General features: G+C 35.7%; 1 protein-coding gene across 1 annotated transcript; it reads left to right on the forward strand.

Moving 5' to 3' along the window:
• Mps1 (Monopolar spindle 1) lies at positions 1-27,060 on the forward strand. Its single transcript, XM_067116598.1, has 10 exons — positions 1-262; positions 5,799-5,881; positions 6,264-6,357; positions 8,546-9,643; positions 12,624-12,772; positions 13,076-13,242; positions 19,818-19,942; positions 22,214-22,309; positions 24,891-25,244; positions 26,725-27,060. The coding sequence occupies exons 1-10, from the start codon at positions 245-247 to the stop codon at positions 26,752-26,754; spliced, it is 2,214 nt and encodes a 737-aa protein (XP_066972699.1). The 5' UTR covers positions 1-244; the 3' UTR covers positions 26,755-27,060.

The raw sequence follows: 27,060 nt of genomic DNA on the forward strand, positions 1-27,060 counted from the left end.
GTAAAGGAAAACCCTCTGGCAACTCGCTCGTTATACGCATGCGTGAAGTGCTTTGACCAATCACAAACCAACCTTTATTATTGTTGTTGGCCAATCACAGATCGGGATCTGTTTGACAACAACTTGTGGCCGAACTTTAAACCTTAAAGTTGTGAAGGAATGAGGATTTTGTGGTTAAAACTACATACGTCCAATGGTTGAAGTGAAATAAAAGTGTCTTGCTCCTTAAGAAGTCTGGACGTAAATGAGCATCAATTCTGAAGTAGGTATTTCAATTTTTTAAAAAGTATTTCTAGGGATTATTTACCAAACTAAGTCGTGGTAAATACCCTCATTCCGTTCGTAAGGGCTAAGTTGCCGTAAACAAAATTAATATTTTGGTGGGATTTTATCATCACATTTTATTCCCTTTATATTGACCACTCTAAGCAGTTGCCACGCTGATGATTATCTTAAGAAAATTAAAAATTGCTGTAGTAAATTTAGGCAGGCTAAATTAACAGTAGGCTATTATTCTAACCACACTTTTGTGATGTCTTAGCCTCTCGTTCTATCTATAGGCGTAGTAGCTCACGAGTTTTTCACAGGGACATTTTTTAAGGCTATTAAAAGCTAATTCCCCTCGTCCTGTAGGACAGAGTATAATTTTTGGCTATCTAGCCTATCTGGTTAGGCTGGCCTACCTTGGCCTGTTGGTATTCTTCATCCCAAGTCAAATCTAGCCTATCACTTTACACAAATTAGCCTACACTTATATTCCCACTCTTAAGCTTTAAGAAACCTAGGCTATACAACAGGGAATGACATAACCTAGGCCTACTCACCAGGTGTGCTGTGGTTCCTGGGTGTGTGTGTGCACCCGGCCAATGGGGGAGTGTTTCTTATGTCTGCGGTGTGATTCTGGAGCTGCTAGATTGCAGCATTATTAGGATATATGAAATGGGTAATTCTAAGCCTGCTGTCCGCAGTGAGGTAGCCTATGGCAGTTGACATTTTCCTATAGAACTTTAGCTGCTGAACAAGAATTTCAAGTAAAATTTTGTCGGTCGGCTGTAACTAAAGCGTAATTGACACTTGAAGACTGCACACCAAATGAAATGGAGTATTATTTTATGTGAATACTAGTACTTAATTTTAAAGTTATTTTTTTGCTTTGTCGTAAGTCTCCTGAACTGCTTAGTATGAAAACCATACTAAAGTCTATCACAAAATTACTGTTGCTGGGATAGGCCTAGGCCTATTTACCAAAAAATGGAGTTACCCAATGGATTTTCCCCAATCACACGAGTGCAACTCATAATCGGATTGTTTTGTTCCAATGTACACTCACTCAAAAATATTCTGCAACATGTTCCAGAAGTTTTCGTTCACCTAACAGTAATTTGTTCTTTTGATATTTACACAATGAAATTAATTTTCTTATTCGGTTTTGTTATTAATCATTTGTGGTGAGTGAAAAATTCATATTACGAAAAATGAACTGAAACATTTTGAAAAAATTTCACTCCAGATGATTGGGCAAAAGAGTCAAAGAAGAAACTATATTTTGAATCCAGACAAAAAGCTTATTGACTAATAAAATAATATTGAATAACTAAATTGAAATTATATATACATAAAAAAGAAAGAATTCAACCATTATCGTTGTCAAAAACAAAAAGAAAAAAATCTCATAACGTATGTTTGTGCACCACATTCGGGCAGGAGAAGTTTAAAGTTTCGGACCACAATCATTAGCTTGCATAAGACTAATGGGATAGGTAAATAAAACAACCATGTATAGAGGGATACAACAACAGAGAGAACGAGGGAACATGATAAATTCATTGTAAAAACTGGAGGACAACCTCAAAGTATCATCATCGGATGATCACTGAAGGTGCTCCTAACACCGATGTTGCTATAAAGAGAGAACATTTTTCCATTCAAATCAAACCATCCGTAACAGGTTACATGAGACCAAGATATTATTTCATCATACTGTGCCAAGAAACACTTCACATCAGTGAAACACAAAGAATGCTAGGGTTTGCATTATAATATAATCCAATCGATGATACTGAGTCTGATGAGGAGGAGACATTTCCACTGATGAGCATGGTATTCTTCTTCACTGCTGGCATTTAGCGTTAACTAAATTAATGTTGAACTTCTAGCTAATTTTAATTCTTTAGAAACTTAGATCATAAGAAATACAAAAATAGGCATTATATATTCAGTTAACTTCATAAGAGGCATCAAAATGATAGGCCTAAGTAGCAATGAAAGAAATGAGAAATTACACATAATGACATTATATATATATATATATATATATATATATATATATATATATATATATATATTATATATATATATATATATATATATATATGTGTGTGTGTGTGTGTGTGTGTGTGTGTGTGTGTATGTATGTATGTATGTGTGTGTGTGTGTGTGTGTATGTGCGATTATATTCTATGTATTACAAAAATAGACGTGAAATCTGTTAGTCTAGTTCAGAATATTTTATATTAAGTTTCAAGTTCAGATTAGTCATTCAAAAATTTAATTAATAATAATGTGAAGCAAATCTTTACAAAAGTCGTATTTGTTGATGTTAATTAACAGTTCAACTTGTAACAGTTAGGCCCCACACATATGAAGGAGATAAAACAACGATAGTGATGGCAGTTGGAGATGAAAATATTGAAACATAAGAACAGCGATGACCTCTGAAGTATTATAGTAACATCCTTTAATTAAGTAAAATATGACAACAGTAAGCAGTATCAGAAAAGCCCTGCTTAAGGGAAACTGCAGGTAATTTCTGACCCACCACTAGTGTTCAGTTGTTTCACGCACATAACTGAGTTGCCAAATAGCGCCAGATGTCGCTATTATAGGTTGTTGTCCGAAAAGTTTTGAAGTATGTTGCAAAACTTTTTTGAGTGATTGTACCTGAGGGTAAGAATGGCTAGCATATTTGGAATGTCTGTTGTTACATTCACCTGGAAATGTGGGTATGAGAACAGTGCCAGAACCATAACGGTTCATCTGTTCGGTTCCAAGTTTCACCAGTTAAGTGGGTTTTAGGAATTTAGGCATTGCTTGAAAAAATTGCCCCATGTCTCGGTCATTGTTCCTTTGACCCCATAGGGGGCTAGTGCCATCAGTGCACTTCAAGGGATGCACTGTAGGCATTACTAAGGATCTTTGCAGCGTCCCTTCGGCCCCCAGCTGCAACCCCTTTCATTCCTTTTACTGTACCTCCATTCATATTTTCTTTTTTTCTATCTTGCTATCCACCGTTTCCTAATAATTATTTCATGTGCAACTACGAGATTTTCCTCCTTTTACACCTTTCAAACCTACTACTCTGAATTTCCCTTCCAGCACTGAGTGACCTCATAGGTCCCAGCCCTTGGCCTGTGGCCACTTGTTTTCCTAGCAATGGGGGCTTCATACCCTGGGTCCTTATCTAGACTAAGACCCCCTTCCCACTTAGTCTAACCTAGGTCACTGCAAATAGATAATACAGTCAGCCCCCGGGTTACGACGACTCCGACTTACGGCATTGCGATCTTACAGCTGATGTTCCGAAGTTTCGGCGCTGTCACTAGGATTCTGAGTGGCATAGCTATAGGTGCTATAACAAGGTGAGAAAACCAGTTTAGGGAGCTGCAGCCACCTGGAGGGTTCACTATAAGGAGGGGAGAAAACTGGTTTATTACCAGGGTAAAGCTTAAAAACCTGTTTGTTTCCCCAGGGTTACAAAAGTCTCTCTCTCTCATTTATGTAAATTTTTATTATGCTGTTCTGAGTTACTGCGTTTTCTGACTTAAGGCACGCCACTGGAATGGAAACCCCACCGTAACCCTGGGGACTGCCTATAATAAGGTTGTGACCTGACCTAACCTAACCTAGGACAACAGGTCCTTATCCTAGTGCTGTAAGATTGACATCTTCAAACTGATGAAGATCTTTCCTGGATGTTTGAAGAATGCTGGATATCAGACTGAATGGTTAACCAGTGATTCTTGAACAAAATTAACTTCCATGGTGAAAGTTTAAGCACTTTCCAAGACGGTACCTGTAAAATAACTAACCAAAAAATTACTTTGCTTTCTTTTTTTTTTGTATTCACAAGTTTCACTGTAGCACTACAGCATCATAAGTGTCATTCTTCCCCTTAATTTAAGGAAGAACTGCAAATGGGACACTCCAAAGAATCGGGTAAAACTCAATGTTTCCAAAGGTAAACAAGATTGTGTGTGTTAGGAGGACAAAATTATAGGTGAAAGTAACAGATGTTCCAGATATGTAATCCTTCCCTACCCATAGTGCACTCAGACAAATAGGGAGCTCCACTTCCATGACATTGTTACTATAAACAAACAATTTAGAAGAAATCTAAGCAGGGAATAACATTCATTGGAAGAATGTAGGTAACAGTAAATTTTGACAGATATGAGCATAACTTTCATGCTAAGTTAAGGAAACTTAAGATCGCAATATAAAAACCCCAACCGTGAGTAATGGTTGAATGTAAAATAATACCCAAATGATTCACTCTTGTTTCTTGGATTATTTTGACTGATTTGAATTTTTTTTGTGTGTGTTTTGAACATTGCTGATGTTCATTTTGGTAACAAATTAATAATTTAACACACTAGAACCTGTTATATCCTACATTATTAAGGACCTTGGTGGGAAAGTTGGGTGTTTGGTTGTGGGGAAACACAAAGAGGAAAATGGCATAGTAATGTATTTTAACATCCCTATGATAGCATGCTGCAGCAAGTTCTGATTTAGAATAAGGTAAGCTTTATTGGACATTAGATTTTAGTGTGTTCTGAATGTTTATCCTTCTGTGTAGCAAATTATTGGCCTTGTTTTTGAGATACTGGACCTATTGTATATCTTATAGTTTTTAGGGGCTATATTGGGAGACTGGGTTTTTTGGGTGGGGCTAGGTTAGTAAGGACCTGGTGACCTAATTTGTTAGTTGGGGGATGGTTCAGGGGGGCAAATCCCTCCTGGCCAGACAAGGACCTGGCAGTTTAGATTAGGATAGCTTGTAGTCATAATATTTATTTGCTTATTTGTTTACAATGACTGAGGCTAGGTTAGATGGGGGGTTCAGGTGGGGTGAAGCCCCGCAGCCAGATAGGAATCGGATTCCTTAAGTTAGGTTACTTTAAGTCTCAACTCCATTTATTTTAATCAATAGTGTTCTAGGTTAGTTTGTTGAGGGGTCTAGGGTGGGGGCAAAGCTTTCCCCATCCCCACCCCCTACATCAGGGGAGGACCCATAACCCTAGGTCAGGTTAAATACATCCTTGTATGGTATTTCACTCCATTTTGTACCCCTCTCCCCCTCAAAAACCATGCTTTTCCACTGTGGTCCTCTATAATTGTAGGACTTAAGGGGGTCTAGCATTTCTAGAATTACTCATTTGCTACCAAAGTGAATGTCGGGAATATTTAAAGCACACAATAAAACGTCTTTACTACCCCTCATTTTGCTACCTGGGCCAAAAGGTAAAGTGAAGGTGTAACAACTGGATGGCAGGTCTACCTTCCCTGCCATCGGTAGCCAATTACCAATAATAACCTTGTTTTAAGTTTAACGGCCAGTTCCAGCTTGCTCTGAAAAGTAAATCCCATATGTAAAGACCTCAGGTTTTTGTGTTAGGAAAAATACAAATTACTTTAAAAATCTGTCATTTTACAATTACTTTAAAAATTTGTCATTTTGTCAGAAATTTCATGTATAGCTTTTACACACTTAAAGTTTTGTATGTTGTCTTTTTCAGAACATAATGGAGGAAGATGATGGTGATTGGGATACAGGGCCAACAATTGAAGAAATCATATCCTCAGTAGTAAAAAGGAAGAGGTTAGTCTCTCTCTCTCTCTCTCTCTCTCTCTCTCTCTCTCTCTCTCTCTCTCTCTCTCTCTCTCTCTCTCTCAAGGTATAAACAGCAGGGGTACTGCTTTATAACTTACCTACTGAAACGAATAAACTTATATGCCAACTTGAGAAGGTGCAGTATAAGCTCAGTGGCATTCAAACTGTGATTCTTTTTAAGTATTATTACTGCATTATTATTATATTCTAACCACACCGCTAAGTTTAACTCTTCCTTCTATCACAGGCCTGGCCATCTGTAAGTGTAATAAAGTTGCCAATTGGCATCTCTTATACATTTTGATAAAGTACCATGGTATAATGTTTAATCTGATATATGTCATAAATCATGTGCTGTAATTTATTTCAGTAAATTGGGGCTGTCCAGTGGACCACTGTTATTACGTACAGCAAGAAGTCAAGGCCGGGCAAGTTCATCTCCAGAGGGAGAACAAGTGACTCAGGTTTGTAATATGTGTGTAATTTTGTGTGCCCTGCTGCTAGATAGTCTACTCTACATGCAAGTAAAATTTACCAAGTACACTTGACCTTATAGGAAAATTTTGCCCTCTTGTGAGAATAGTAAAAACTAGATGGGAACATGATATGCAGCAGATATGTAGGCCTCTCTCTGACATTCTTATTAGTGCTTGATAACCTTCTCTTATGTTGCTTATTGTACTCAGTTGATTTAGATCATGTATTGGTGTGAATGTAATTGCTTTATCTCTGCTTTTTTTATTAATGATGGTATTCTTGGTATGAAACTAGGTAAAAACTTAGGTTTCTCCCTTTTTTGTAATTATAATGATAATCTATGCATTCTGTTTCATTGCTGCATTCAAGTTTTTGTGTTGCTTCACTAAACTCTACTTTAATGAAATTTGTCTCTTTGAAAGTGCCTTTAAAGAACAAATAAAATAAGGCTAATTAATTTACTTTCAACATATTTTAAGGTTAGAAAAATGATGATGCATAATCCTAGTTAAGAAGAAATTTAAAGGTAATTTTGGTAAGCAACATGTCATAATAATTACTGTAATTTAAAAGAACATAAAGTTAATTACAAACTATAAAGTTCTAGATTGATGGGTGTGTAATACACTAGATTTTTTAAATGCTCATAAAATGAATTTGTTCCCCTGATACAGGCCATCAGAATTATGTAGGAGTATTCCTGGTGTGAGGTGAAAATAGTTGTTGAAGCTTGGTGACAAGGTGGTAGGTAGGTGAATGGCAGGTTGCAGCCCACTTACCTGTTGATAACTCAGTACTTTTCTTCAGCCGCTGTCTTAAGCAGATGCCATGCTACATTCTCCACTTGAGTTGATGCTGTTTTTCTTGAGTTTTTGTTTATTTTTTTGACTTAGTGTGCTTGGCTTTCAGTATGTATGCTGTTCAAATAAAGCTTATGTCTTATGCATAGAACAGTATAGGCTGTAATTGTTTTTTCATCCTTTACTGTGGATCCCCCACTGTTTTTGCTTTACTTTAGGGTTAGAATATGCAGTCTTGATTTGCTCAGTCTAACTCAGGCCCTAAGTGATTTCACTGTGGGAGTCTTCAGATAGTTACTTCATGTTCAGAACTTTTTTTTTTCTCTAGCCTTAGCTCAGAAGCTCATTGGTGAACTATATGGCATATCAAATCAAGTTCAGCATGCAAAGGGCTTGGGTTCATCTTATTATTATGATCAGTTTGGAGCAAAGTCAGTACCCATCATTTCCTAATGAGATTATCTGTTTGAAGGGCATGAACTTCTACAGTACGTCTATAGTAGAATGGTGCAACTGTGAGGTTTTCCTCCTGTTACACCTTTCAATCCTTTTTATCATCAATTTCCATTTCAGCGCTGAATTACCTAATAGGTCCCATTGCTTGGCCTTTGGCCTAAATTCTATATTCTGTTATATTCTATGGTAGAACTGCCCATGCCTGTGGGGAGCTTTCAGTGAAGTGTATTGCAGAGTCATGTAGCGAACTTTATCAAATCTGACATAGGGTTGGGGTGAGGTTTGCTATTATTCTTAAACCAGTCAGTTCCTTGTTACCAAGTTTCAGTGCCCATTTCCAGCTCATGCTGAGGAATACTCCTACATAAAAATACTCTAGTTTGGATACCTGTGGAAAAAATGTAAACCAGTGACTACATTAGCAAATTTGCATGCTGTAATGGGTTACAGTATTTGTTTCAGCAGATTTTTCTTTTATAATGGGTTTGCAGTTTTACAAATTCTTATTGAAGTGACGGATTTGTAATTAAAGTAAAGTATGCTGCATAAGGAATGCATTAGATAGTAAGAGAATTAAATATCAAGAGAGAACTGGATATGGCAGCAATCTAATATTGGTCAACAGTATCATAATTTTTAACATTCCTTATCTCCCTTTCTCACAAGTGGTGTCTTATTCTTAATAGTTTATATAATTTTGACCTTTTATATTACTAAACATACTTTTAATTGCTTTGTATAAAGTTTATGAATCAGTACATGTAATGATAAGTACCTGTACTTACGAATAGAGATGTATGATGTTCATTTAGCATTTCTGTAACCCTTCGTACTGAATCTGCTAACAATGTCTTAGCCCAGGAATATACAGTAATCAGAAGGTTATTGCTGGTTTTGAACTTTTAATCTCTCTTTCCAGCCAAAAACTACTGACCTCAGGACTTACACGTCAGCCAGCAAAGTATCGGAGGCAGAGAGTTTGAATGCTGTGAATGATGCAGGTATTTCAAATAACCATGAAGGATTACGTCCAGAAAATTGCCCAAAAACTAATGCTAATTGGTCTGCGAAAAAGCAAGGTGATGGATATGGTTCAAAAATGCAGCGCTCAGTCTCAACACCTGACTTGAAAAGTAAATATTTGATTAAAGTGTCAACAAATACAAGAGTGGGCAATGGATTGGCAAAATATTCAACCATCAGCTCTTCCTCTGAAAGTCTAAAACAGGTTCAGAGTGGACAAGAAGATAAGGAAAACAAGAAAACAAATTTCATCTCTCTAAGTCCTATTAATGAGAATAATAAGAACACACTGAAGGTAACAAGCAAACCTTGTAAAGAAGGATCCTCACCGAATGAAATTGAAATCAAGGAAGGAAACACAAAGACTGACCAACAACGTATGAATAGTCAAACTAAGAGGGAACTTTCCCTTTCTAATAGAGATGCAGGTAGTGAAATCCGTCCTCCCAAGATAGCCAATATTCGTTCTTCACCTCTTACAATACAAAATCATTTCTCGGATGTTTCATCTAACTCACAACAAAATGCTAAAAGTGATGTAAAAAGAATAGTAAGTGCTGGCCAGCAGATTATGAAGTCCTCTTCAAATACACCTATGGGTGAACATCATACAAGTAGGTCTTCAAGTACTTCTGCGACTAAATTGACAAGTCTGAATATTAGAGAATCATCTTTGGGTGGTTCAAAAGGACGATGTCTTGGTGGATCACACTGTGGATCACACGTTCAAAATTCAGATATAGTGCAGGAAAATAGCGCATCTTCACGTCAAGCTACAGATTGTGGTTACAGTTCAGGCAACTTCAATAATAACTCAACTCAAGGTACTGGCCATAGTGTGGGTGCTAAATCAGTAAACTTAAAACCTCCTAGAAATGCTCTACCACTCAGATCCCCTGCATCAAATCCAAAGTTTGACCATCTAGAAGTTAATGGGCGTGAGTTCTTGAAATTAAAACTTCTGGGTAGAGGAGGTTCCAGTAAAGTTTATGAGGTAAGATTATTTGCCATTACATTTTCATGTTTAGTTTCATTGATGACTTAAAGGTGATTATTTCCACAGGATTTCCATCAGGCTTCCTTTATTTATTCTTAAACATGAATATGTTTGTTGTGCCAAAGGCATAGCAACTGAGCTGTTGAGATGTAAATGTTATTTTACAAATTTTTATTTTTATGGTGTTAAATGCTTATCACTTAAATTTTAGTTATGTGATTGTGTTTGAATACTAACATATTTATTACTGCACTGGCAACTCAGATGGGGGGCTATCGTCTCCTGATAAGTAATGAATTCCCAAGACCTAGTAGTATAGGCTTGATACCTCAGAGCTGGCGTAGCAATCTTGTGAAAATCTGCCTCATCCTTTCTTCCCTCTCTTGTTATGTAGCATTATTTCGTTATAAGTTTGCCTTTTGTTATGCACATACAGAAAGATGAAGATAATTTAGCACATTGGAGCATAGATGATGGAGCATGGTTAAGACTATGTGTGTTAATACAATGATATCTATGGACGTACAGGGATGGCAAGGGGTTTCAAATGCTACTACCCTGTGGAATAAAAGAAACAGCAAAACCAAGGAGGGGGGTTATTATGAGTTTGAATGTCACTTAGTGAAAACCTTAGTAGTTAATGTAGAGAGAGAGTCTGAATTTCTGACTAACAGAACTTTGTAACTGGGGCACTGTCACACTGACAATTCTTTTTAACATTTTGTGGTATAGTGTATACAATATATTACAAAATAGTTTAATGGGACCATTTAGTCACATTTTGGGACTCTTGTGGCCTGCCAAAAGAATATGTTCTTGAATGAGAACTTGAAATTGGAGAAAGGTAGAGTTAAGATGTTGGATAGGTGGGAAGAGATCAGAAGGAACATGAAAAGTAAAAGCAAAAAACCAGTGTAGAAGCCATGCAAGGCTCACTGTAAGTAGTACCCCATAGACCATGACACTTTATCACTTAAATCATTTGTGCTGAAAGGATGGTTTCCATCTGTTAAAAGACTTGACTTAAATAATGTGTCACTCATGCTATAGGTAACGTGTGGTGAAGCTGATAACTATCGTTTTATGACTGAAACGGTAAAGGAATGATTTGCTCCTACAATATGTTTCACAGTATGACTATACTCACACTAGTTTTATGTGCTTCTGTTATACTGTACTGATTTAAATTTTATTGTTGATTAGGGACATATTGGAGAAGCCACTATTCCCATACATAAAAAGGGTGCCAAATTTTAGTTGCAAGATGACACATGAAATTTTCCATTTTTGACACGATTAGTGTTGATTGTAAGGGCATTACCTTAAGTTTACAAGACATTGATCATTATTTGTTAGACTCATAGTTCAGTTAATTTAATTCTTAAATGAAAAATGAACATTGGAGCAACATAGTCAAAAGATGTGGGACAGAAAGGAACCTTTAATACTGTGTGTCACCCAAGGCACTCTGTAAACGATAACCCATGAAAGGGAACAGAGCAACAATAATACGTAAGACAGCAAACTGAAGCTTTCCTTGTGAGATGAACATTAGATAGTTTTCTGTTTCTGGGACAGAGCCAAACACTTTGAAGGGAAAGAGATTGTAAAATGTGCTGATGTGTCAGCATCCTTAGTTTGTTGTTTTCATGTTTTTGATTTGGCCTACACCTAATATTTATTCTTTCTACTGAAAAAGTGGGGAACAGTCTCTGGAAATATTATGGAGGTTGATGCACTTAAGTATAAGATAGGCTGTAATTCTGCTTTGAAATGCCTTGTCTCCATATATTTTTGTGCATGCTCTTTTGGTTCATTATTTTTACATGGCTATATAATATACTTACAGGCAGTCCCCGGTTTTCGTTGGGGGTTCTGTTCCCGGCAGCATGATGATAATGGAAATGGCGATAACAGCACTAATAACCCACTTATCGGCGCCAATAGCTAGAGATCAGTGCCGCTGTTAAGTGAGGATCAGCGCCGAAAATCCAGTTATTGTCGTCACTAGACAAGCGCTGTAAAAGCAGATCGCCGATAACCGGGGACTGCCTGTATCTGCCTTGGGATGGGATTTTTTTTTACATAGGGGCATTCTATTCTGTAAGAGTATCCCCAGAAAGTTATTGACTTCTGTCACATATTAATTAACCCTCACAGTCTGGGCTAAATATTTAAGCACACCACTAGACTGGGCTAAATTTAAGGATGGCCAGTTTAAAAAAAAAAACTCATCAATGGAAAGAGGAAGATATGCATATGCACATGGTATAATAAAAGGAATTCTAAAAAAATTTTTGTACCTTCCAGGAGAAGTTGAAAGTAAATATTTCCAACCCTGTGCGAGGCCTCTTTTCCAAAAGACAGTTGTAAAAAATATGGTAATTTTACCAAGTTATAAGTGTTTTACTAATATTTTTTATTTTATTTTGTAGAATTATAATTACAGCTCACACAATATCATAACAGATAAGAACTAAAATCAATTACAAACTCTGAGTATATTTATTGTAAAATATTTATGAGGTGTCATTGCATGGGAGTTTTGGACAACATTCCCCATAGCATCTCAAGGCAAACTGATCTCTCTCTCCTGTGCCGACTAGCTATTAGAGTTGAGGTAGAAGTTGTCATGAGTCATTTACGGCCCATGGAAGAGATCTGAACACTTCCCACAAAAATCGTTCAAACTGGATGGCACGAAATCTTGAACATACTGTACATATATGTTTCCCTGAATCCACCCCAAAGCTATAAGTAAACATATATATGTGTTACCCATCCACAAGGGGTTAATAAAGGAAAATTTACTGATTTTGCAATTTAATTTTACTGCTTTATTCTTTTCTGTGCATATCACAGTATTGCTGGCCTTTGGTTTGTTTCATATGAATGCATATGTAAATAGTATATAAAAACTTTTTAACCAGTTAGATATAATACATTGTTTTGCCTTTGTTTCTTTTGTTTTCCACAGGTTCTTGATTTAGAATCCCGTGAAATTAAGGCTATTAAGGTTGTGGAATTAGAAGGACTAGATGAACCAACACTGAAATGTTATGAGAATGAAATAGCGATTTTAAAGCGCCTGCAGTGGTCTGACAGAGTCATTAAATTACATGATTTGTAAGTAAAGTCTTTTTATATTCGTTACATCTCTCTCTCTCTCTCTCTCTCTCTCTCTCTCTCTCTCTCTCTCTCTCTCTCTCTCTCTCTCTCTCTCTCTCTCTCTCTCTCTCTCTCTCTCTCTCTCTCTCTCTCTCTCTCTCTCTCTCTCTCTCTCTCTCTCTCTCTCTCTCTCTCTTCCTGGATATGTGCCACAAATTAACTGTTAATGTTGTAATGTGAAGTTCAAGAATTTTTCCAGATTTTGTATTTTGCTTTTTCATTTGTTTTTGGATTAAAGAATGAGTTTTTCTGTGCTTTCAGTGAAGTTACGGAAACTCACCTGAAGCTTTTGATGGAGAAAGGAAACCAAGATATGGCATCCGTGTTGAGTGAGGCACGCGGCAGTCAGAGAGCACGTATATCCCCGTTTACCATCAAGCACTATTGGCATGGCATGTTGTTAGCTGTTCAAGCAATACACAATGAAGGTCAGTCTTATCTTTAATATAACCAGATCATTGATTTCTTTTTAAGTCCTTTGGGGTGTGTTTTCATTCTGGGGTATTTAGAGTACTCAAATTTTCAGTGCTATTTTAAGAAAAGGTAATGAAAAGTAATATCTGAATGTTTCTTCATAGTTTATTTGAACCCTACCTTATAAGGTTTAGAAACCTTAGTAATATTTTACTGGAACTCTGTCATGGGATCAATTGAATTTTCTAAAATTTATTTAGGGGTTTATGTAACCAGTACATATGATTACAGTATAGCTAAGTGCCTTCTGCATCATCCTTATCAGTGTGATCCAGTTAGAAAAATCATGAATTTGGCTTTTGCAGATTGTACAAAGAAAACTGCATTTGATGTTTGGAACATGAACAGGATATGGTAATTAATAGAGTTCTTGAGATTAGTGGTCATAGAAAAAAAATACTGTATATGTTGTAGTAAGAATCATTTGTTTATTAATTTATCACCTTAACCCTTTGAGCCCTTTAGGCTAACTGTACTTGCCCACCACCTTTTTACCGACTCAGCCCTTGGGCTAGCTGTACTCCCCCACTGAAAAGTTTTTTATTATTCTTTGCTTACTTCATAATATGATTTTTTCCCTTTATTTAGATCAGCATACTAGCTTCAGTGGTTCCTAGTTATTAATTTCATTCCAATTTGAAATAAATCATCATCCCCATTCCCCCCTAAATTTATTCCAGATTATTAAATAAAACTAAATGCGCAAGATTCCTTTTCTTAGCGAATTTTGGCCACGTTCAGCGGCTATCAGGCGGTAACACACATCTCTGCTTTGCCCGCTACCTAAAGAAAACGAGGTCTCACGCGAGGAGTTATGGGGGTTGAGAGGATGGGGATTAAGAGGCGTGACTTCACGCGGTCACTTTCTTTCTCCTCTGCCTATGCTCTATGCAAATACGTTGTCTCTTTTCAATATTAGAAATTATGTTTCATTCTTTTACAAAAATAAATCGCATATTGACCATATTAATTTCCACACATATTCATCCAAATAATTAAAACAAGAATTTAAAAATGAACAACTTGCATATATACTAAAGGTTAACAATTCTGTTATCACCTTTTTCATTTTGTTTGCCACTCTTTTTGAGCTAATACAAGGTATCCCTATTTAATCTTCGAATCCGAAAAAAGTGCGGCAGCTCATTTATCGGTCCAGTGTCATCCCCTTAAAACAACTGGTTACTAACAATAGTATAGTCTAACTGGTATTTGCACACTACATCTGAAATCTTAGATTTCTTTGAAATGTGTCCTGCAGAAGGAGATTGTATAGGAATTGACTACAGTGGCGAAAACAGTCAGTTTGTTTTAACGAGGTTTGGTTGAGTGGTATACAATTCGTCTGGTTCTGACTCAACTTGGGGAGTGATATTGGAGAAAGACTCCTGTGATCATACCCGAAAACTTCTGGACGAAAATAAGTGTTAGCAAGAGCAAAGAAAATTAATAAGAAAAATATAATGAAGACATACACTTGGAAAATTATCCATTTACCTGAACACAAAAATTGGAGTGGCTATGGTTTACCCGGGCAACCCTGCGTTCGGCCAGTTTTCTAGTCAGAACCTGTGGCAGTAAGCTCTGACAGGAAAACTGGCGGAACGGTAAACGACAAAAATGGCAGACACGAAAACTGTGGATCTGTGGTTGTTAGCGGTCATTTTTACGCATTTCTGATTTCGGTTTCACACCAGCGACTAACCACAGGGCATGGGGCGTACCCCTAACGAACGGTGCTTCACGCAGACCACTAAAATTTATCCACTTTTTGACTGATTCCCGGTAAGCATATATATTCCGGCAAGCGGTAATATCACACTGTGCGCACTAACCACAGGGCTTACGGGGGAAAATTGTACCCCTAACATCTAGTTATCGACGATTTACAAGACTAACTGTTCCTTCCTTACACTGTTCACACAGACCACTAAAATCACCTAAAAGGCCACTTTTCATCAGAAACAAATGCAATTCATTTTCATTGTCACATAATTTCACCAAATCAATAATAGTCACTGGGTTTGCAGCAGCAAATTGAACGTGGGAGGGATGAGAAGACGCCATGTTAACAGTTTGAATTCTGTGCTAGAATGGTTGCACTGGGTCGGGTGTGCAAACAGAATCCCTGTCACCCTCCGTGGTCAGGGGTGGGAACTACTTACTTGCCTTTCATTGGAGGGATTTGGTCATGTTAACAACTATTATAATCATTACCTGGATTAAGGATAAACTACCCCATGATAAAAATTCTTTCCTGTCATGCTTTGTCATTTTATTTTTACCACTGAAAATTTTCTTTTTCATTGTCAACCATATAAAAAAAATAATGCAAGGCAAAAGATTAAGATAAAAGATCTTCTGCAATAATATTCTCTCAAAAATTTTCTCATGCTTTGTCATTTATATATATATATATATATATATATATATATATATATATATATATATATATATATATATATATATATATATATATATATATATATATATATATAAATTATGTATATATGTATGTATGTATGTATGTATATTTATATATTATGTATACATAAGCATATATATAATATATACATGTATATGTATATATATATTATTTAAACATTTATGTATATATTTCAATATACATATATACACACATTTACATTTGTGTATATATATGTAAATATGTGTGTATGTATGTATTCTCGACTGCGTTTGATTATCTACATGACAGACCGCGTGAGTTGTGTTTGAGATGCAGGAGTTCTTTTGAAAGAAATGGCTCCTCCTTGTCTTTTGCTCTTTTGCCAACCTGCATCAACTTTGGTGGGCTTGACCACTGGAACACTTACTTCAGAAGGGGACAGTGGGATTATCTAGTTCTGACATATTCCTATTCCCAGTCTGATTTATGATGGGGGATTCTGGAACCTTCAAACATCGTTCCCACTTTCCTCCTGACTTTTGACAGCCGATGAGGGAATTGTGGAATTCCCCGTGAGGGATCAAAATATGGACAGGAATCTGCGAGAAGGGCTCGGGATAATCTCTGGCACTAATCTCAAGCAAATGGTTTTTGCGGTCACACCTATCATACCTGATGTATGTGGAGGCCAGAGAATTGAACAATGACACACCCGCATTCACCTTACCCCCCTAAAAACAGTGCAGAAATTACCTATACTGCCAAGGCCGAAAGTATCAAAACAATTCAACACTCAGTTTTCAAACGTATAATCTCCAAGAGTATTCTTCGTTGTGAAGAAGCTCAAGGGAAAGATTATGTTTCCTTTTATCTTTTCAACCTAAACCTATATAAAATATGTACATTATACAGCATACAAAGATCGTAACATTTCTCTCTGAGGAGATTCGCAGTTTGGCAGTAGCTGCGCTAAAAAGAAAAACTAGTGGCTGCTGTTCTTGCCATGCTCTCTCTCTCTCTCTCTCTCTCTCTCTCTCTCTCTCTCTCTCTCTCTCTCTCTCTCTCTCTCTCTCTCACAGTCACTGCAAGTAACATGACATTCTTTCATTTACCGAACATATCAGTGTTATGAAAGTGACGGAGATTTTTTCAAATATCAGGCCTATGAAAATATAATTTAACTAATGCCAATGATATCTGATATGAATTCATATGAAAAGCTTAAAAAAATACTTGAACAATTAAAATTTAGTTAATTACAAGAATTTTTACAAGAATATATAATAAATCATCAGAAATCATTTAATAAAAAGTAAATATTTTTGGTAAATCCAGAGAGGTTTATATGTCTGTGTGTCTGTACTAATTTCAGCCTGTTATAAAATTCTCACACAGCGTTGATAAATCTGAATTTAGAAAACTATTTATGGTATTCCTTGTCAACTGAGTGCTTGGCCTTCATTAAAATATTATCCAGAAAGAAGATCAATATATTATTCACTGATCTGTCACTTCAGACAACTATTGCTTAAATAAAAAAAATTAATTTGCACTCATGAAATCATTGCAAAATCATTTAAATATATTTAATTACTTGTGCAAATTTTCACACATTCATGTCAGAGTTGGGCAGTAGGTTGGCCCTTTCTAAACTGGTACCCATAAAAGTAAGCGTTAGAGAAAGTAAGGCACACAGGTGCATATTCTTTTAACCAATGGAACACTAATCGATTGTCCATGAAATATGAGAGCTTTTGTTGTAGATACAGAGTAGGTGTAGAGTGCGTGGATTCATATACATGACACGCACACACATACACACATATGTATATATTTTATATATATATATATATATATAATGTGTGCGTGTCATGTGTATGATCCCAAGCACTCCATACTTATGCCAGACCTACCAGTACGGTTGACCAACTCTGTAGGAAATGGAGGGATATATATAAAATCAGATTAATATGTCTGTCTCTCTCTCTCTCCATTTCCTACCGAGTTGGTCAACCTTAGGTCTGGCAGGGCGGGCAGAGAAGGACCTGAGGAAATTTGCACACTTATTGTAAACAGCTGGATTGTATGGTTCCGTACACAGTAGTTACAAAAACTTTTATGTTTTATTTTATGGTCATGTCAATATTTTTGTTCTTTTCTATATTTTTGTTTTATATATAACAAAATTATTATATCAGTGATGTCCCCAGTGACGACTTATTTCAGGAAAAGAAGAAATAATTAATTAGTAACTTCGTAAAGGGCATCTTTCTTGTTTAGAGGTCGCTACAGAGCGTTCTCAGTTTCCCCAAGTAAATGAACGCAGCCTATTTAGACTACGGTGACTGGTTTTGTTTTAAAGAAATTGGCTTCAAATTCAATAATTTGAGTTCGATATCAGTCCATTAATGAAAAATTATAATAACAGTTAAATGGGTGTTTAGGGGGAACGTGTTTGAAGAGGCAAAAATAGAATATTAATCTTTTATGAAGCAAAAATTGCTAGGGAAATTTCAGTCTAACACATGTTTTCCGTGCATTTTGGGAAATTCTTAGCATTTCTTCGTGAAAAGTATTAATATTATGTTAACGAAAACTGGACATAAAGATAGGAAAATTATTTATCTTTTCATTGATACCATTATCAAGAATCTTTTCAAACCATAATGCAGACAATATAGGATTTTTTTTTAACTTTTGCAGTAACTACTCAACTTCCCAAATATCAGAAGGTACCTGGAGTAGCAGATAATCTCGTCTCGCTGAGACAGGAGTGGAAAGTGTTAAGGATAGCAAATAAAAGCAGTAAAGTATCTGAATTCACCAGTGCAAGAACTGATAACAGACTTGATTTCATTGATTCGAATTTGTTCTTGTGAGAATACTGTACAAACCATTGTCTTTTGTATAGTTAACCAGGTAATTAACAAGCGGAGATGGGGAGGAGTGAGTGGGAGATTATCCCTTACTCACTGACTGTTGCATTCACTTTTCTTTCAGTTGCAGTAAAGAGCAGACATGCTGCTCTCTTCTCTGTTGAGTGGTGTTTGAAAACTTGGATTTTGTAGATGAGTATTTAAGCATTGCCTTTTGTTTATGGATTTTTTTTTTTTTGTTCCGAACTTCTTGTTTTATATTTGGATGGAGAAAAAATATAAACATTATTGTTGCTGGGTTATAGCTGCCTTCGTGGGCAGTTTATCCCGCCTGTACCAACTGACTCTCCCTAGTTGGGGCTTCCAGAAGGGGAATTTCCTAAGACTTCTCCTTGCTAGAATTTTCTTGCTTGGGATTCGTAGGGGACGTAGCAGCTTCTGAGTGAGATGCTTCATTAGCAGATGTGTCACCCTCTTACTTATCTAATAATGATATTGACGTTCCAGGTGCCCTAAAGAATCCGACATAATTTGAGTGCGTATGTATTGACAAGGTAGGGGAGTAAGAGTATGGAGTTGCCATTTTACATCCATAGAGTTTTTATTTGACCTTATCTGGATTTTGACCGTATCTGGCAGGGCCTTGGCTCTATTAATGCAGGTACAAGAGAGATTACTGTATATACTTTCCCACCCCACTGCACTGCTCAGACCCGGTGGCCAAAGGAAAGTGAATGTGATGGTGGGTGAGTGAGGGATACTTCCCACTCATCCCCCATCTCCACCTGTTAACCACTTGATGAGCTATCTTGTTACCAAGTTTTCAACCAGCTTCTACCTTGGGCTAAAAGACTCTAATATAAAATGCTCTGCATTGTACTGTACTTTGGAAAAATACAAATGTCTTTTAAAATTTGTTTTTAACTGTAATTGCAAGTTGAAATATGATTTCACTTGCTCTAGAAAAAAGCTGATAGCAGAGTAAGTATGGATGGAATACAGGAACAGTGGAAGATGAAACGGAAGCCTAAGTATATTATGGTAGAAGATAATATTTCAGAACAATGGCTGTGGAATTCAGTTTTTCATTTAACCAATCATAGAGTCTTCTATCTCTATGCAAAGCCATAGTGTAGATTAAAGTATTTTAGAATATTCTTAGTAGAAATTATACTGTAAAATGAAGCTTTGTACTATGAAAAATGTTCACACAGTATTATCAAATACCAAGTCTTTTTCTACACAGGTATCATACATTCTGACCTCAAGCCAGCCAACTTTGTACTGGTTAATCAAACGGTTAAGCTTATTGACTTCGGCATTTCTTCTTCAATCCAGCAAGATATGACAAGCATTGTAAAGGACAGTCCAGTAAGTAAAATGCCAATATAAAAGCATCTTTTTGCTCAGTGGAACAGTTGACCCCCAGTCAGTTTGCCTTTCTCTCAACAGAGAGAGAAAATGATAGTTTGTTTTTAATGTGATATATAAATTGTATATAATTTATGAACATTTAATTTTACAGTTGGCCCTGGATATGCTATTCTGTTGCTTTCTATCATTACCAATTGTAAAGCTTTATAGAGTAGATTTAAAGAGCATTTAGCTCTAAAAGATATGGTCACATTCCAAGCTTTAGCTTTCTTCGAGCTTTGACAATGCTTTCAGTCTGTTTTCTGGCCTCTATAGAACCCAAATCTTTATGAGTTCTTATATTAATTGTCTTCTTAGTGCATTCCTGCAGTAAACATTAGCATTTTAGCCACACATGCTCATTGTCTTTGTAGATGATCATGTATTACCTGTGTAGATTAGACAACACATGCATCATAAATTTTTTGTTTACTAAATGGAGACACTTATACTAGTAGTGTAACAATCTTTACACTTTTTACAGGCTGTCTTATATTTACTGCCCGCTCATTACTTACTTCTCAAGATGATGTGTCCCCAAAGAAACAATTGGCCTTATAAGATTTTCATTCCACTGCAACATGATCCTCCTCTCTTTCTTATTTTGCTTTAAGACATTTCAATCATTGAAAATTCCTTGGTTCATTTATATTGTGCAACCTTGAGCATCTTTGTGACACCATTGGTTATATTTGATACACAGTAGTTATTTCACACTACACTTCCCACACTGCATTCACACAGCCACGTTCCCAATTTCTTTATTCATTTGTTGCTTACCAAACAGTCATATGTTTTGTTTTACATACATTGTTTCTTCATTCTTCTCACTGTCCATTCTACTCTTCCATTTTTCAACATTTCTTTTATATTTTCCTCTAGATTTACTTACACCAGGTCTTGTGCATATAGTAGTTCCCATGGGCCTTCCTCTCTGTACCCCTTTGTATTTTCCTCTATCACTGGGATGATCAACGAAGAATTCAGTGATGGTTTTTTGGGGGTTAACAATATGTAAATTATTGTGGTAAGGATGCTTCTGTCTCAGATCTTGGTCTTAAGTTTTGATATGGTAATGTCACCATCTCATTAAGTTTCTGGTATTCTATTTCATGGTTCTCAATGCCCATGAAATTTTTGGCCTTTGTTCTGTCAGATGACCTCTCAAGATCCTAAAATTATGGTGTAGTTTCTTCAGTTCCCATATTTTGAAGTCTGCTTATGTTGTTATTTTTTGTAACCTAAAGTAAAATAAAAAAAAAATTAATTCATGATGGAAGAGTACATGTAGTGATGTAATGAATGATTTTAAAGGTCTTGCAGGAGTCAGGAAAATTCTTCAGGCAGCAAAAGAAGTCAGTGGAGAAGGATTTGTTGATACAGTTGGTGAAGAATAGAACTTATTGAAAGTCAGATGTTTTAACACAGATTTGTCTGTAACTTTCCTGTGGTTTATGTTCAGACAGCTGACAAATATAGGAAAAAGAAATTGAACCCCACCATGAATAGAACTTTTGTTTCATCATAACCTTGTTAATCATATATTGCCTCATTTTCATGAACAGTGAAATCCTAGTCATTACAATTTTTGAGAGGTGTCTACTATGCCTGCCCAGTCTTTCATAAAATACCTACTTCACTCTGACTTTCTGTGTAACTCTTGTAAAGTTAATGCTCTTGCTCTTCCTGGGGACAAATATAGCAAGTTTTGTCAGTGGTAAATACTTCCTTTTCAAGGGCACTTTATCTAAGAAAATGTTTTGTGTGAGGAATATATCGAACAGTTACATTGTAATTCACCATCCAGGCCTTTTAGTAAGCATAGCCTAGGCATGGAACCTGTTCTCCTTGCTGAGGCTGTGAATTTTTCACTTTCATTCACTAATTTGGAGTAAATGAAATTCTATTACTTGTTATTTACACTCTGGGATTTTGCTCTCACTTTGAACCCATGAGTATGATTGGGAGACTACTGATTATTGATTTGTTTTCTAAGTATTTGTTCTTAAAAAAAAGTATTCTTACATTAAAATGCTTTTAAAAAAAATCATAAATCAGAATATTGTATACCCAGGGCCAAGTGTATCAAGTTATACTGTAAAGAAAAAGTGAGTTGATTATTATTTGTATTTAATAATGTCGTACTGTACGTTTTTATAGCAGAATAATCCTATTAAATTAGTCTATGTTGAATCATTTTGAATTTTAAGTAATTTATGTCATTTGCAGGGTGGAACATACAACTACATGAGTCCTGAGTCCACAATGGATGCCCACAGTGGTTTAGCATTTTATAATAATTCAGGAAATAAGTTGACTGTTAAGGTAAGTAATAAATGAAAGGTTTTGTGGAAGATATAGATTAATAGAACAGAAAAAAGGATGGTTAGTTTCATGATGATGTCTTTGTCTACTTTTTGTCATTTCTAAACTATTAAAATTGCTGTAAAAGCAAAAATTCAGTAAATTATTGTGAGTGTTCATATACTGTCACCATTTGTGTAGTATTATGCAGGTAAATTATGATTGAATCTAATCCAATGTAACTAGTCATTTCAGTAATCAGATTGGTGTTATTACAGTAATAGAATTAATTGTAAGTCAATGCTAGAGTTTCATTCACTCTCTTTGCACTAACCTTCAAAATTCTACATGGGACACCGTTTCAGTCTTTCATCAAGGAAACATTTGATTAAATATGTCAAGATTTCCATCTTCTATATCTTTTTTTCTCTCTCCACTGTTTACTTCTCATTAAGAACAATGCCTTGGAGCAGCCATGTGAGTCAAAAAATGTGGTTTGGTGGTCTGGTTTAATAAATTTTATAATTCTAATGTAGCTAATGTTGTGTAGTTTTCTCCCTGGAGTACCAGTTCCCAGCTGTAGTCATATTATTTCACTTTTATTCTAATGACTTTCCTTCTGCCATCCTGGTTTATCCTATTTATTATCCCATCCCTTTGCACTTTACATCTTTCACTTTTCAGCCTTGGTTTTTTTTCATGTTTAAAGAACTGTGGGTCATTTCAATTTATGAAAAATTTTGTATTTGTAAATGCCCTTTTAGATGTCTTGAGCTAGCATGTCAGTGATGCTTTACCTGTATATTTAGGTAAACTACATATAAATGATTGTTTATCAGGCAGCAAATATTTTTGTTATTGCTTTAAATTATAAATATCTCCTGTTCTAGTTCCCAAAATTGATGTCTAGCATCACTATGGTGTTTGGACAGTTGGTTTTCATCAAAAATAATCTAGAAGCCTGTGGGCATTGTGATGGAATAATGATACAGTAGCCCTGTGTTGAACTTGAGCTGTACTTTTGTATTTTAGCATCTAATATTTCTTAACTACAATTATGTGCATTAATTTATGCTTTTCAGATATTATTTCTGTATTAAACAAAATTGTTACAAGTAATGTACTTATACACACACATCGCCATGTTTTGATAAATATGTAAAGTATTACAGATTTCCATGTGGTTTGTATCTTTTCTACCATCATAATTACTTTACAGAATTTGTTTTAGAACATTTGTAAGGTAGTGTATACCAGATAATACACCTTGTTTACTCTACACGCTTAGAAAAAATCAGCAGACACACACATATGGATGCATACACAAAATCTGTCAGTGTTGTGAATGCATGTAGCAGTGAAAGTTAAGCGTATATAAAAGCTTTTACTCAACACCTGGTCCTACATCCAGGTCTAAATGTATTAATAATTTATTTAATGTGGATGCAAACACTATGCCTTTCAAATATGGAGCATCCTTACACACATGCGCTGGACCAGCTATGTATGGCTAGACGAGTGGTACCCAGGTGGAGACGGTGGAAAGGTATGCCCATTCTCACCCAACTGACATTACCCATTCTCAGTAGTGGGATAGTGCCATCAGTGCACCTCTCATGGTGCACTGTAGGCATTACTTAAGATTCTTTGCAGCGTTCCTTCGGCCCCTAGCTGCAATCCCTTTCATTCCCTTTACAGTACTTCCATTCATGTTCGCTCTCTTCCATCTTACTTTCCACCCTCTCCTAACAATTGTTTCATAGAGCAAATGCAAGGTTTTCCTACTGTTACACTTTTAAAACCTTTTTACTCTTGATTTTCCTTTTAGTGGTAAATGACCTCATAGATCCTAGTGCTTGCTTTGGCCTAAATTTTATATTCCATTCCATTCCCATTATCCTTCCTTTGCTGTCTTTTTACATTTACTGGCTGTTTCTTTTGCATGAATCATTCGCATTTTTGTAAGTTAACATTCCAAACTGATTTCATGTGTGACTATTGCCTTTTTGTACCTAAGAATGCTAGTTCTCTCTCTCTCTCTCTCTCTCTCTCTCTCTTAGTGGAGAGCAACTCTCTCTCTCTCTCTCTCTCTCTCTCTCTTAGTGGAGAGCAACAAGACCAGCTACACCTTTGATCGACGTCATGTACAGAGTTGACCTTTGGGTATACTCGAGAGGTATTTTCTAGGCTCATTGCTTTACTCACAGTTAGGGTTTGTGTTGTATGGAAGGATACTCCTTATATGAAAGGCTATGGTTTTTATACTTAGGAAAATTACAAATAAATTTTTTTTAAATTTGGCATTTTTTAAATATTTTACTCAATGTAAGTGTACACACCTATCAGTTTGATTGCTTCAGTATATGCTTGAGCTAATTCTACAATCATTGTTGGTTATATGTAATTGCATAACTGATGACAAAATGTGACTTTCTCAGTACAATCATTATTTTGACTCCTATAATATTGAACTTTCATTATGTGCTATAATATTTAACTTTCATTATATGATATGGAACCACAGATGGTTATTTAACAATTTTTTAAACATTATTATTTCAGATTGGTATAAAGTCTGATGTGTGGTCTATTATTATTTCAGATTGGTGTAAAGTCTGATGTGTGGTCATTGGGTTGTATTTTGTATAACCTAGTGTATGGAAAGACACCTTTTCAGCATATTGTTAATCCTTTACAAAAGCTAACAGCAATATCAGATCCAAAAACAAAGATAACTTTTGATGGAATAGAAGATAAGCAGCTAGAGGAAGTGATGCAGCTTTGCCTGCAATATGATCCTCATAAAAGACCCAGTATTCAGCAACTACTCAAGCATGCTTATTTAACTGATGGTCCCCACTCAAGTTCACCAACACCAAGAAAAGATTCTCAGATTAAATCAGCAGTAGATCAGTTAGCAAAGCTTACACCCAATAGCCTTCAGAGAATTACTTCGGTAAGTAATAAAATGAGAGTTGTAAATCAAATTTTTCTTGTTGTCTATCTAGTAGGACTAAAGACATTCATTAAGCTTAATATCACAGTATTAGGTAGGTAAAAGTAATGTGAATAAAAGTGAAAAATAGTGCAACTTAAAATTACATTCTTATATAGTGGAAATGTTTACTTATGTCTGTGGAAATTGTGTTCATTACAATCCATTAATCATAAAATGCCTTTTTCTGTGTACAACTTATCCCATTCACACCCATTTAAATCTTACTAAAAGAACCTCCACATATGTATGTTTACTCTGTGATGCGACTTAGTACTGTCAACGTTTCAGCAATTCTCTCCCAGACAATCTTTGTTCCCCTTGGTTTTTTTTTTTTTTTTTCTCATCTTTCCTTTGCTTTGCTTTAGTTCCTTTAGTGTATAGTGTGTGTACTTGGTGAAGGGAACCGACTATCATTTGTCTCCATTTGTGAAATTTTAGTAAGTACTCAGTTTGTATAATTGTTCAAGAGCAAGCTGGTTCATCCAGGTAATTCATCCTCCTTGTAAGTGATTTCTTTTATTAAAAAGTATTGCTAATTTACCTCAGCCACTACTAAAAACTTATATATTAGTACAAAGGTATACATAGAGGTAGAATATATATATTAGTACAAAGGTATACATAGAGGTAGAATATATTACAAATATTTTAGCTGAAATCTTAGTGGTTGAAAGGAGGCTTGGTTGACTACGGTGAGGTCCCCTTCCAGGGTGCCAGCTTTGGATGTAGAGAATACCTGGTGTTGCTTGTGTTACTATTTCTTGTATGTTGGTTGGTTTTAGCAGTGGACCATTGAAGACAGTACCTAATTATCGTGGTGAAATTACCATTTCTTGATATTGGAATCTTCAGGTTCATGGGGCCCTTGATCTAAGATTTTACATCCATCAGTTATTATTGTTATCTGGTAGGTCTGGCACCATGCAGCTGAATGTAGTGGCTATGAATAACTTTTCCTTGATATGGCATGAGATCCACTGGGTGGACACATGTATAGAAACAGACATTCAGGAATTAGAGAAACTGTCCCTTTTGGCCAAGTGAAATTAGCTGACATGTATAGAGTTTTCTTTCAAATCTATTAAGTTGGTGTCCCAGTATCTGTTTAGTATGGAAACGTTTGTGATAAATTGGTTTGCAATAAAACACTGTCTTGATTATCATTGCATCCCATTATAATAACTTTGTTGCAGGAATACTTGTATGATTCTGAAATGGTCCCAAATGAGTGTAAAAAAAATATATATATTTTACTGAGGTCTTGCTTTCAAATGAGTTAAAATATCTGACCTGCCCTTTTAATTTTTTTTGCAAAGAAATTTTATTTATACTAAATTGTAAAGGAAGAACTGCTTGAATGTTTAGTACTAATGAACCACAGTATGACGGATGTTTTCATGTAATTACTGCTAAATGTAAGGTTTTATATTGCTTTCAGATGATGCAGAAGATGAGACCAAACCATTGAGTCTTCAGGCTACAAGTATGTGGCAGAGGACTATTTCATGTGAGAAAAGAAGTAATAGGAGAGCAGTACATATTAATTCATTTGATTTTTTTCTGCTAGTAAAGAAATTAATTGATCAAGCATTTGCTTAGAGGATTTTTTTTTTGTAGCATATATTATATGTAGCACAATATTTGATTTATTTTATTCTAAGTATATCTTTCATGACTGTCACTTGTGTTCAATATCTATTCCATGGTTTTCACACTCAAGATATTTTTGAGACTTGTAAGCTTTTGTATAGAAAAATGTATTTGTATGTCTCTA

The sequence above is a fragment of the Macrobrachium rosenbergii genome, chromosome 14 (assembly GCF_040412425.1).
Source record: "Macrobrachium rosenbergii isolate ZJJX-2024 chromosome 14, ASM4041242v1, whole genome shotgun sequence".
Classification (NCBI taxonomy): Eukaryota; Metazoa; Arthropoda; class Malacostraca; order Decapoda; family Palaemonidae; genus Macrobrachium; species Macrobrachium rosenbergii.